The sequence below is a fragment of the Gorilla gorilla genome, chromosome 2, assembly GCF_029281585.2.
Source record: "Gorilla gorilla gorilla isolate KB3781 chromosome 2, NHGRI_mGorGor1-v2.1_pri, whole genome shotgun sequence".
NCBI lineage: Eukaryota > Metazoa > Chordata > Mammalia > Primates > Hominidae > Gorilla > Gorilla gorilla.
The window spans coordinates 122829784-122843147 of record NC_086017.1 but is presented as its reverse complement, the minus strand read 5'-3'; the positions used below and the strand labels follow the sequence as shown (position 1 = coordinate 122843147).

The following is a 13364-nucleotide window of genomic DNA, read 5'->3' as shown; positions in this document are numbered from 1 at the left end:
AGTACAAGGGTTTCCAGACTCCAGCTCTAAATACCTTTCAAACTAATTCCTGGGGGCCTCAAGCATCAACCATGGAGTTTTACGTAGTAGTTTCCTGTTTAAAAGTTATGGTGGCTTGTGTAATACTTTGAGTATATATAAGATAGTAAAGTAACTTTTATTATCCTGGTTATAAATTTGGGGGGCAGTAATTGGTACCAGAATTAAAGGCAAAGTTTGGATATAGTGAATCCAGCATGTCTTTGGAGTCGTGAGAACCTGGACTGTTGGAACAGTCTGGAACAGTTAGATAAATAAAGACTGAATAGATCTCTTTCTTGAGAGGTGGGATGCCTCTCTCTACTAAGGACATATAGTTAAGGACAGCAACTTGATTTCAGGACATACTCCAAAAGATGCTGAGCTATGTTGCCCGTTGTCCATTAGACCTGTTGTAGACTCTAAGGGACTAAATCACTAAGGTGATGCCTGATGCATGTCATTTCATCATCCCTTATATTTCTTTTTTGGGTTTGTGTGTGTGTGTGCGTGTGTGTATGTTTTAGACGGAGTCTCACTCTTGTCACCCAGCCTGGAGTGCAATGGGGCGATCTCAGCTCACTGCAACCTCCACCTCCTGGGTTCAAGCGATTCTCCTGCTTCAGCCTCCTGAATGGCTGGGATTACAGACACCCACCATCATGCCTGGTTAATTTTTGTATTTTTAGTAGAGATGGGGTTTCACCATGTTGGCCAGGCTGGTCTCGAACTCCTGACTGCAGGTGATCCACCCCCCTTGGCCTCCCAAAGTGCTGGAATTACAGGTGTGAGCCACCGCACCTGGCCCATCCCTTATATCTTAACAAACACTTCTCTCTGCATGTTTTGGATAATTGCAAATATTCTCAATCACTTCTCTCCCTTTTCTTCCCCTTTATTTTTGCAAGTCTTCTTGCATTTTACTTGCAGTAAGATGAAAAATCTGACTGGTCATAGTGGGAAAATCACTGCACAGAAAAGCAGAGAAACCCATGGATTGTTTTCTGTATTCATTCTTGTTGTCTAACAAATTAGAAAAAATTATGGCCAGTAGCAAGTACAGATGCTTTTACGGACAGTGATGAGCTTGAAGTAGACAAATTTGTTTCCACTCTGGGTACCTATTGTCAATGTTGACTTCATCAATATATAAAGGGGGCAAAGGGACATACTGCTGAGGGAAGCTTCTCTCTCTGAAATCTGCTGCCTTAGTTCAGGGAGACAAATGAGATGCCCCACCAAATAAAGCTTTATATCACATTTACATGATTTTTTTTTCGTGTAAGATATAAGGATAAGTAAACACACTCCTTGCAATCCCCAGCAATAAATGTATCTGTGTAAACAGACAACAATATGATGTCAGAGTTTTTCAGGGTTCATTTCATTTTGTAAGCAATAGGATGTAACCAGAGATACTTCTATTGGAATACTTCAGTTTACACACTACAAATCATAATGTTAGCACACAACAAACTTTACATAGTTTCTACAACTGTCATTTGCGATTAATTCATCCTCCATCATACTACAGATAGGTAACTTCAAAATGAGAGATGAGTTTATTTTCAAATGTGAAATCATGTCAACATTTTAATCCAAACTCAATATATTTAACACACATATTTAAGAGGCTTACTACATCATGCAATTGGATTAGAACACCTTTACAATCCTATGAAGAGGGTACAGTGCAGAAAAGTCATATCTTTACATTAACCAACAAAATCTTAGCAATTATATTTTAGTCTTACATCACTACAGGGTTTAAAAGTGATCGCTGCAAAATCAGATTTTAAAAATATCTTCCACAATCATGATTTTTGTCCTTCACTGTTCAAGTAAAATCTTGTGTCATCCAGTTGCAAAATCTTATTATTGACAACACGTATACGTGTATACAAACCACACTGCAAATTAACAAAAGAATTGTACCCAGTCAGGCTGACAAAGTTTAATAAAGGGACACTTCTAATCTAATCATTTCATCTTGTAAGTAATATCGTTATTCTCTACATCTATTCATTTGCCATGTTTTAGGAAAGAGCACATTCATACTTTCAAACATGCAAAACATGATAAACTAGAATAAATGGCACTTGAAAAACCATTATAAAAGAGACTTGCCTGAAGTCGTTTCATTTGACAAAAATTAACTAAAAAAAAGGCTAATTGTAAAAAAAATAATAAAATAATACATTATAGAGAATATTAAGTTGAACTTCATTTGCCGTTTTGTAGAACTACACCACTTCTGCAAATAAGTATGTTAATTGGTCTGTTCTTTGGTGAAAACAGAGCTATGATTTCATAGTTATGTCGAGGGAGCAGTTAGCAGGTGTGCTCCACAACAAAAAGAAATCAGACAATCTAAAGGACATTGGCTACTGGTTGCCTTTATTCTCAGCACCAAGAATGGAGAAATCTTCAGCAAAACAAGCTCCTAACACCAGATATTCTCTTTATTTAAAATTGTTCAACATGACAGAATGCCTGTTGCGTAACATGGCTTTTTTTTCTAAAACGCACAGCTTTTTGCTTTCTTCTTTTACAAAAAGTGGTTTACTACATATATATATATATGGTAGCTTACACCAGTGGTGACACTGCAAAGTCAATTTCCTGGGCATTTGATGGCATCAAAATACCATTTTGAAATATACAGAACAATACGAAATGCAGTTCATCACTTGCAGTTACTACTGTTCCACGGAAGTCAGGTCAGGTCTTTGGTTTTGGTGCAGTACTTACAAAATTAAGGCAAAACTCCTCCTAAAATGTATTTCCCTCCAAGCCCTTACTTGCTTATGTTTACAAAATAACTGTCAACAAAATGCTACCTTTTTTTTAAAAAGCCAGTTGATTACCAATAATGTCAATGCCAATGATTTGGGTGATAAAGTTATTCTGTATTTTCAAGTACATACAGATATTCTGTGTAACCTGTTTAGTTTATTTCACCAAATCCGACAACTGATTAAAAACAGTTTGTAAGAAATGTTCCTATGAGTGATCCAATTTATCAAAATAGTGTTTTCTTTCTCATGGAAGCTTCAATTATTTTGCTATTTATTATCAAGGTTTGTATTAAAACCCCTTCTTTATTTTTTACAAATAACTTGTCTTGATATGAAAGGAGTTCTGAGTGTTTACAGCTCAAGGGATGGATCTGTTGGGTTTTCTCATCTGGGGTTGAATATGGCTTCATTCTTGTAAGAGATTATTGCCGTCTGCCCTGAAGTGGACTGTTGCCTCAGTTCACTACAACAAGAAGTGAGTGTAACCTTCTGCCCCCGTAACTATAACATCCATCCAGATCCGCATGGCTTCTGGCGATGGGGCTACCATATAATAGATTCTGTCATGAGTCTTGACGCTAAAGGTGAGTAACGGATTAGGACTCTAAAATTCAAAAAAGGAAAAAGAATGTAAAATAAACATCTTAAAATACAACATTAAATAACACAGACATGTGATGACTTCTTCAAAATTTTCAATTTATTAAATTTACAAAGGCGTTACTTTTGCTCTACTATAACTCACACACCTGTCCCAGAGCCTTTTTCAGGACTGACCATTTTTCTGAACAGGAAATCTCAGACAGAACTCATAAATTATTTCAGCAGCTAGTTTGTAAAGCTCTAGCAGGGTACCTAGCTGAGAGTAGGAGTTTAATAAATAGTAGCTGTTATTCTTAGCCCTACTAGGACTTGCTCACGATCCCCCTCTTAACTATACAGTAGCTTCTTTTTAGAACCCTGGCAGAGTCATTTCGCAGGGTTTCCCAAACCATTATGTCCAGAATATTTCCTCAGTTTGCTATGATATTTTTTTTTCCTCAAAAAGAACAGCCATCCCACTTACTTCGTGTTTACTTTTCCAGGACCATTCTGATCATATCTATCTGTTATATCAGAACATCAGCTTCAAACTTCTTAGACTCCAAAAATATTTTTCCCTTCTTAATTATGCATTCAAATTGTAGGAATTTAGAAAACTGATGTTTACCTTATTAGCATTCTTGAGGTGATCATAATAGACTTCTTCAATGGCTTGAAAGTATATTACTCCTTTCAATTTAGTTTCATGCTTGTCTGCAAAGACAGATAAGTGTTAAATACTTTATCGCCACTGAAGAACAGAAAAAATAATAATTTTATTACAATTATAATCATTAAAATATTTACAAAGTATTTAATTTATCTAAGATTAATTCAGAGAACTTGGGCTAGTGCATGAGGCCCCTTCCATCTATATTGGAAAAATAAAAAAAGAAAAGCCATAAAATTACTAGCTGCAAACCGAAGAACGAGATGACTTTGCCTAAGGCTCTCCAGCAGATTAGCAGTCAAAAGATAACCCAACATACTGACTTTCAGGTTAGCATGGAAAGTGTAAACTCTAACAGCACCAATACAAATGATTTCTCCGCATTTTCCAAGACTGTCTTTGTAATGAAAATATTAATATGTAGATCTGTTGTAATAAAATTTTTACAAAGTGTTTTTTGACTTGTTATTTAAAATAATTTTCTACCCATATTTATTTCTTATCAAATTTCTTATTCAGGGTGCTTGATTTTTTCCCCCATTTTCAACAGAGCTTCAAGCAAATAATTTATTGTCCTTTCAATGCAACAATTTCCAAACTGTTTTCAAAGATTTCATCACATTTACCATAAAAACAAAGCAAAACAAAAACAACCAAAACATGACTCAAACATATAGCACCACTCTGTGATCTACTAAGTTCTTGAAATATTTTGTAACTTAAACTCTGCAAGGATCACAGTGCGTGTCAGCATATTAAAGAATTTTAAAAGCATGAATGAGGAGGCAGGGAAAGAGACTCTATCATACCCTAGTAGTGGAAGTGCAAATAAGACAGCCTCTTTTGGAAGACAGTTGGTAAAACAAACACAATTAAAAACACAAAAATCCTCTTACTGAGCAATTCCACTTAACTGTATAAGATCTCGTGTGTGTGCAAATAAATGTACATGGATTTGTGTTTGCTGTGGCACAAGGTTGCAAAAGATCTGCTTGAGCTTTAATAGGAGACTGATTCAATTATAGACCAGCCATACAATGAAATCTACAAAGTTACTGAAATGATGGAGGTAGATCTGTATCTGCTCCTAAGCAAAAAACCCTTGAAATACTATTATATGAAATAGGGTACGAATAGAATGAATAATTTAGTCCCAAATGTATAAGAGAAAAAAAGAAAATACATACATACTGAAACATATATAAAAGTGAATAGAGAAAATCTGAAATATTTCAGGCTTAAAAACGAGAGATCAGAACTTTTGTAATGATAAAGAGACTTACTTTCATCATACAAATTTTTGTTATATTTTGAATTTTTTACTAGGTGAATGTCCCTTTTTAACTACAAAAAGTTAGTCTAAAAAATAATGGCCCTGAAAAGTTCAGCAGAGAGTAAAACTATTTAATCGCATTTAATCCAGAATATCCTAACCTATTTGCCCATTGACCATATTTTTTTCTTTGTTTTTCCTCTTCCTTGTGAAACACTGTTTTAACTGATACCGTGTTCAGTTAAGTTTCAGTCAGTTTCTGTGAAAGACAAGGTCAATGTATCTCTCAAACATTTGCTGGAAATGATATTGCAGTAATTCATGAGAATACAATAATACTTTGTTTTCTGAAAGCAAATGTAAAATAAAATCTGGAGATAAAAGCAAATCTTGCCAGTGTTTCAAGCAAGCAGAAGGAAACTTTGGTTTGCAGGGCACTTCATATATGAGAAAGAACTCTGAAAAATATAAGCCTCACAGCCACATTATGAGCGAAGAGAAGCAATGATGCTATTGTAAATTGATGAGATAACGCTGCGCATTCTGTCTCTCTCAGTATTATGCCATCAATTTGCAGACATATTTTCTAGGCCTCGGTTTTCTTTAGAGACTCTCCTAAAGATCCCAGTTAATATGGGAGGCCAAGGACAAAGGCCAGGGCCATGAACAGAGTCCTGGGACTTTGCCACTCAGCGTTCACATTTGCAGCTCCTTCACAAGTACACGGCCATTTCCCTCACTGACAGGCAGAAGGGACGTGACTCCTGTAGGGTTAAGTACAGCCCAAATTGCGATCTGGATGACTGCCTGCGGACCGGTCTATTCCTGTGCTTGTTGTGTATGAGAAGCGGGGGTGGGGTAGGAGTGGACAAAGCTGATAGGTGATGGCCGTAAACAGAGCCGAACGAGCAGCGTTTGTCCAACTAGGTCTCACCAGCCAGTTATATCATAAATACATATTAAAAAGCAAATGAAATGTAATTTTTGTCTGTTTTTTTAAATTAGGGTTCTGGGTAATTTTTCATATACCAAGAAGGTTTTGGTATTTTTTTAAAATTGAAATCAGTCACCAGAAGTTTCGGTTTGCAAAGACACATTTACATGGGTCTGAAGCTTGGAGCTTAGGTTTGAAGCAGTTGGTCAGGTCATGAAACCACTCACCTGGCCGACAGATGAGAGAATGAAATAAGGCTCACAGAGAACAGGAGCACAGAAGAAGAGTGAAGCAGTTTTGTCTGAAGTTCTTTAAAGTTGTATTTTTGGAAAATTCTGGGTGAGGTTTTCTGAAGACAATACCATATCATACAGTTTTGTTTATGCAGTGTGCAGACATCAAATTGTATTAACTGAAGAAAGCTGCTCTGGATGTTTATAAAACTCAATGACAAAAAGGCTTAGAGAGGCAAAGCAGGGGACCTAGGACCGGCAGGCCATCAGCTTCAGGCCACTAACTTCTCCAGTAACTGGAACCTCACCCAAAGAGCTCCTCAGTGAAAGGCAGGCATTCCCCTACCAGCTCCTCACCCAAATTCTGGGGCTCCTGAGCCACTCCTTCCTTTCTTCCACAGGCTGCTTGGTTTCTCACACTTCTCCTTATAAACATAACCTGACCTCACTGGATTGATTAAATGACTAGACTGTTATTTATATTTTATTGCATCGATACATTTTACTATTCCTGGTGATGCTCATAAATACTGACAGTCACCCCAAAACAGGGTTTTTTTCATAATATCTGGTATGACACCACTCTTTTTTAGCAGCTGCAAAGAAAGTAGAGCTATACTTGTACTAAAAATAGACATGTTTCGTATGTGATCCAAGAGGAAATAAGAGGTTCTTAATAAGTATGCCAGTTACACTAATATTCCTGCACTTATATAAGATTTGGTAGGGTATGTTTCTTGTCAGCCAACATTTAAGAATCCAAAAATATTTCAGTCACTTAATAAATATTACTGATCACTAGTTTACCAATGAGCTTTACTCTCTGTGCTTAAAAGATCATTCTAGTTTATGAACTATAGTTGAATGATTTTCAGCTACGGCTGCCTAATTGTGTGTGACTTAAATGGGACGTATGACAATCAATCAATCACAAACCTCCCCCCACCCCCTTTTTTTTCTGGTGCGGTGGTTTGAAAGGCAATATTTTTTCTGATCACACCCTATAGTGATAGTATTTCTAGTATGATATTGTGATGTTTCATAAAATACAGTGAACATAAACAACTTGTTACCTAAATAAAGAATGGATTAAAACAGAAAAACAAATAAAAGGCAATATTTTGATCTAAAGAATAAATTTTACTTAATATTTATTGGGACCTGAGTTTACTTCAGAAGTAACATAGACCACTTCCCACTTTTTAAAGTAACATATAATGTTTATTATTTCTAGAAAGGAAATTCATATCATATGGACTATATAATCCAAATATAAAATAATGTACACCTACAAATCTAATATTGCCATTAATTCTGTTACGTATCAACCTACCTATTTACACTGAATTTCAATTGCCTTTGCTCTTTAACAGGGGGTTCTTGATTTGAGTATATGGCTTAAATTGTTTTTATCACCCACCTGCATAATAAGAGAATGTTCGCTTGTTCCGATCAAAAACAAACCAACGTTTTTTCCACGTTTTAATTTTCCCACCCATTTTGATGAGGAATCCTCGGCAGGTCTTCTCTGTGATTGATACATGGTAACAGGTGTCAATATTGTGGCCAGCAGTTTCTACATGGCTCCGCAAATCAAAGTCTTCCTTCCGGACAGGCAGGTAGCGTGTCAAAGGACGAGCCTGGAAAAGTGCAAAACCCATTGCATCTATAGCTAATTATTTGTTTTGTTTTAGGTCACAGATGTTTAGAAGCAGAAATTAACTGTAAAACCTAAGCTTTAAAATGCCTATATGATTAAAAGAGCTTAAGATAAACAAACCACTTATGATTTGGAGTCTAAAAAGTGGATAGTATTTTCAGAAAGATGCTGTAATATGTAGGGGAGAGGCAGATAAACTCATGACAATTTATTCTATTCCTTAAGATGGGCAGTTGAGAAAATGAAAAATGGTCATTTATCTTAGTTTAAAAGATGTGCTTTGCTCTTGTAATGAAGCATGAAGTTTTCTGGGCTGCTCCTTGCAGATGAGGACTGCTCCACTGTTAAGTTTCCAGAAGTTGTCCCTGCCACAGCTTAACAATCATTCTCAAGTAATCTCAAGCATGACATGATTGATTGAACACTATTTAGTAAGTACGGCCCCCACAGGATCCCACAAAGCTGTACTTGTCAGTTTACATATATTCCGATAGAAATTGAAGGCAGAGATTTATATTTTGAAAAGTAAAGCTAAAATAAAGACAGAAGTGGAATCGAAACTGGACCTAATGTAATGAACTGTCTAGGACCAGATGCCAAAGGGATGTATTTAGATGTCTTTTATGTTACTGATGGCTGGTATGAAAGCTCGTCCAATCTAGGAAGCATATATCACCATGGGTGATAGTTCTAAAATGGTGTCTTATTTTATGCTGTTAAATAACCCCACCTCTTTGCCTTGGGGAAACGACCTAATTATATACTTGGAGGCAACACTTATAATCAGGATTAAAATAGAATTGTGCTTTTTGGTTTGGCTTCAGATAGTAAACAAGCATGGATGACTTTCACTGCAAGTCAAAATTTGGCAGAGGGTTGGGCATGATGAAATAAAATAAACAAATTTTACTTTCTACTTTTCCTTCAATACTTAACGTTTGATTATGTGGTACTTTGGTTGTAACAGATGCTACAGGCTTACTGATACCTCAAAGCACACAAAGTCTTAAAGATAGTCTCTAACTGCTATACTATCAAATGGCCAGCAACCACAAAGAATAAAAGTAATGGTATCTTTTGCCTTTGAGTCTAGTGAATCTTGATAAAATAGCGTTCAGCTTTAAATTACATAGTACTTAACAAAACTTTATGTTAGTTGCTCAGAAAACATATTATGTAAGCAGCTATAGTGACAAGAACAGAGATTCAAATTCTATGATGACCAAGATAAGACATTAAACAAAATGTGTGGTTTCTCCAAACTTTGCTTGAGTACAACAAGCTTGTGCACAGGTGTTGAGGACTACTGTAGCAAAGGGAACACATGTGACAATACAGTGCTCAGAAAAAAGACAAAACACTACCACCATGACGAAGACACTGGGCTTGGTGAAAAATTACACTGCTCTAGACTGTTTGCTTGTAAAAGATGGCTTAGTAGAATCTCTTCCATTCCCCAAGCAAAGGTTTCAGTTCAAATGTTGTATTTGTTTTCAGCAGCAAATCCAGGTGCATTTTTAAAAGCTGCTCAAAAAAGATTCTCTTTTTAAAATGTACTCCAAGGAATGGGTGGAAGAAAAAGTGCTGCTCCTGGCAAAACGTTCCATGCATGACTAAAGAAAAGTGTCATTTGGTTGGTGGTTCCCTAAGAGTTTTGAAATGAACTCACATTTTTTTTTTTTTTTTTGCACAGGAATGCACTCTCTTCTCTTAACCCTTACATGTCAAGTGCTAATGCTCAGTGCCCAGGAAAGCATCCTCAGACACAGAATAGCTGTCTTCTAGGAACTGCCACCAGGGGGCAACCTGCCCATATGCATTCAGATTGACTGACCAACCTGTGCCCTTTGTTTCTCCCTTATTTTTACTTCCTTTTCTATTAACTTCTGCCTCTGGCTAGTTTCTTCCTGTAATCGTTTTTCCAGGATTTCCCGGCGTCGTTTTTCTTCTTCCAGGGCTCGTTTTTTGGCTTCCATTTCCCGTTCCTAAACATTATGCATAACAATGATTATTTTAAAACATACTGGTTATACTTGAATGGTTCCAATCAATATAAAAAAGACAATTCTTTCTAGACAAATCTTGGTTTGTAGACTAGTCTCTTATAATACATAACCTACAAGAAAACAACTCATAACCATGCCTGGTATAGCTTCCAAAATCATCATCTGCAGAAATGCAACCACTAAATTTAATTAACAATTAAATTGTGGTCTTCAGTGAAAATCCAGCTTGTTAATATATTCAGTCATTTCATCATTTCATATCAACCAGCAACTCTCCCATTTTAAATAAAAAGCCTCACAAACTGTACTTGAGCACTTATCACGTGATTTAGCCTGTCTTTTGACTACCGTCTTCTAACTGAAGGCCATGGTCCCTCTAATTCCTGTTGTTGCTCTGTAGTTTCCTGGCTGAAGGTCACAGAGGAAGCACATGGGGAAGTTAGAAAAGGAAAGGAGGTGCCCTTCAGGGCAGGATGCAAAGGCATTTTGGGGGATTCCTAAGGAAGTCAGATTCTGACTTGAAATACAGTTATAAAAACGTGGGATTTTAAATATTAAAATAGTGCAGTTAGCACAAGCTGGGAAGGAAGAAATAATGCATAAAGACATGACATTCCTCCCTGCTCCTTGGCAGGAACACAAAGCAGCCATCAAAAGACAAAAAACAAAAACAAAAAACAAAAAAAAAACCACACAAAAAAACACAAAGTGTTCATTTCGGTCTATGTCAATACTATATATATATTTCAAGTTATGGAAAATCCACTGCAGTAGAGAGCCTTAGAAATCATCTAACACCTTTATTTTTCAGATAAGAAAATGAGACTGAGAAAGGTTGAGTGATTTATTCCAGGAACACACGGCTCCTTAAGGAGGAGTATTGTCTGATGCCAAGTGCAGGGCTCCTGCACCACGGTATCACAGACCTCCAGCATGAAAATATGAAGCTTACCCTGGATTCGAGCAGCCGCGTCTTTTCTGCATGAGCCTGCTTCAAAAGTCTCTCCATTTCTTCTATTCTAGCAATATTTGAAGTGCTGGCACTGAATGAAACACCAAAGCCTTTTAAGAATATTGGTTTAGACTGAGAAGTCTCTCTAATACACACACACACACACACGCACACACACACACACACACCCCACACACACACACACACACGGGGTCAAGGGAGGTACATGACAAAATCCAAGCATATATAATTTAAAGAATGTTACTTACGAGTCATTGGACCGAAGAGGCAAATCAATTCAACTCTGAAAATTGTAGGTGACACTGACTTACCTCAGTTTAGAAGACAAAATATAGGCAAGCAAAATAATGCTAATGCTTTACTCATAGGTAAATAAACCAAAACCAAATCTTGCAAAGTGTGACTTCTAAATGCTTCCTCCAAAGTCTAAAAATAATGACCCATGAGAGTCCTTCCCATTAGTTTAATGACTTAAAGATATCAGACCAACAAGACTATCACCAACGTTCTATATAAATGACACCTAATGTTTGGAGTCACTTTATTCAGTTGTGGAATATGTATTATGAGCTACTTTTCGTTGTCCCTTTATATGTGTGGACACTTTATTTATTAAATCATGATGCCAATTAAAACATGACTTCTCCTATAGGTGCAATGGATGGATAGCAGCCAGTTTTGTGAAGAGTACCCCCTCATGATACCAATGAGAAAACTGTATAAAGAGATTTAAGAGCTTCAAAAGAAATGATGGAAAAGACATCACTCAAGTGAAAGATGAAACCAAAGGGAGTGAAAGGTGCAAGAACAGTCAGGGTAACTAAAAGACAAAGTGAAAACTTGAAAATGTTTAACACAAAACAGGAAATTTTGTTTTCCACCGCTTACATTCTATTTGACTGTTCTGGAAAAGAGAGACTATAACCTAGGTCAAAACTTATTTACTTTGCTGTTTCAGCTATGGAAACCATATGCTGTTTGTAATGCATGTGTACTTTTGTACTCATTTAAGTACCTGCCTTCTTTACTAGACTCTCTTGAGGACATACAGACAGACTTTCGTGCCTGTATCCCTGTAGCATAGAACCTGGCATAGAGTAGGGATACATGTTTGTTAGACACATTCATATAAAAATAAATTCATTAAAAATTCATATAAAAATGAAGAATCAGAGACCTCTTGGTTATAGATACTTATTAATATAGTATTCTCAAATTATATTTTTGTAAATCAAACCTAGGATGGTTTAAATCTAGGGCTAAGAGTTCTGTTGAAGAGAACACAGGGCATACAGTTTATTCTATAATCAGTACTGACAGCCCCATTACAAAACACATCCATTAAGGAGTGAACTGTCTTAGGAATACCGGATCCTTATAAGCTTAACAATTAGGCTGCACTTTGCAGAGTAACCTTGAACCACTTTTTAGCCAGGTGTTTTCTCCCACATGAAAGAGAAGAACATGGCAGAATCTTCTCATTATTTCCATTAGCCAGTGAGGAGATACAAAAGAGTAAGTTCTGTTCTCTTCAGCTAGCAAGAATCCAAGGGAAAGAAATCTTTTAATTTTTGTACAGGAATTCTTATTCTCCTTCATTGTGAATACCTGACTTCATGGATGGAAAGGGATAAACTTCATTGCCCCAACTGAGAAAGCCAAAGACAGGCATGCAGGACATATAAGGGCACAAAATTATATTTATATTCTATAGTGTAGTTTGTGACATCAAATATATATGTTTTATATCTCTCATTAATTTGAAAATAATTTGAATTTCACTAAGTTTCAGGTCTTGAAAACTCGCCAGTTAGTCAAAACAAACTCACCAATAGCCTAATCCCCATTTATCCCTTTTTTTCATATAGTCAATGTTTATTTAGATTTCACTGTTTACCATTTTCTTTGCTTACATGTCTTCCCTCCTGCCCCCACCATGAGATTTATTGAGCATACATATACTTGACAAATTAAATTTGCATATATTTATGGTATATAACATGATGTTTTGATGTATGCATACATTGTGCAATGATTACTACAATGAAGCTAATTAACGTGGCTCACGCCTGTAATCCCAGCACTTTGGGAGGCCAAGTTGGGTGGATTACCTGAGGTCAGGAGTTCAAGACCAGCCTGGCCAACATGGTGAAACCCCTTCTCTACTAAAAAAAAAAAAAAAAAAAAAAAAAAATTAGCCAGGTGTAGTGGTGGGTA

At 36.4% G+C, this 13364-nt stretch overlaps 1 protein-coding gene across 17 annotated transcripts in view; it reads right to left on the bottom strand.

The window, feature by feature from the left end:
* Positions 1 to 1557: 1557 nt before the first annotated feature.
* Positions 1558 to 13364, bottom strand: part of PHLDB2 (pleckstrin homology like domain family B member 2) — a 240779-nt gene continuing 228972 nt past the window's right edge. For all 17 annotated transcript variants that reach the window (XM_055381575.2, XM_055381578.2, XM_019024269.4 and 14 more), the window contains 5 exons: positions 11127 to 11217; positions 10007 to 10153; positions 7929 to 8148; positions 4027 to 4112; positions 1558 to 3420 (listed from right to left, as the gene is read on the bottom strand). In XM_055381575.2, coding sequence (XP_055237550.1) covers positions 3280 to 3420; positions 4027 to 4112; positions 7929 to 8148; positions 10007 to 10153; positions 11127 to 11217 — 685 coding nt within the window. In that variant the 3' untranslated portion in view covers positions 1558 to 3279. The remainder of the gene's footprint in view (positions 3421 to 4026; positions 4113 to 7928; positions 8149 to 10006; positions 10154 to 11126; positions 11218 to 13364) is intronic.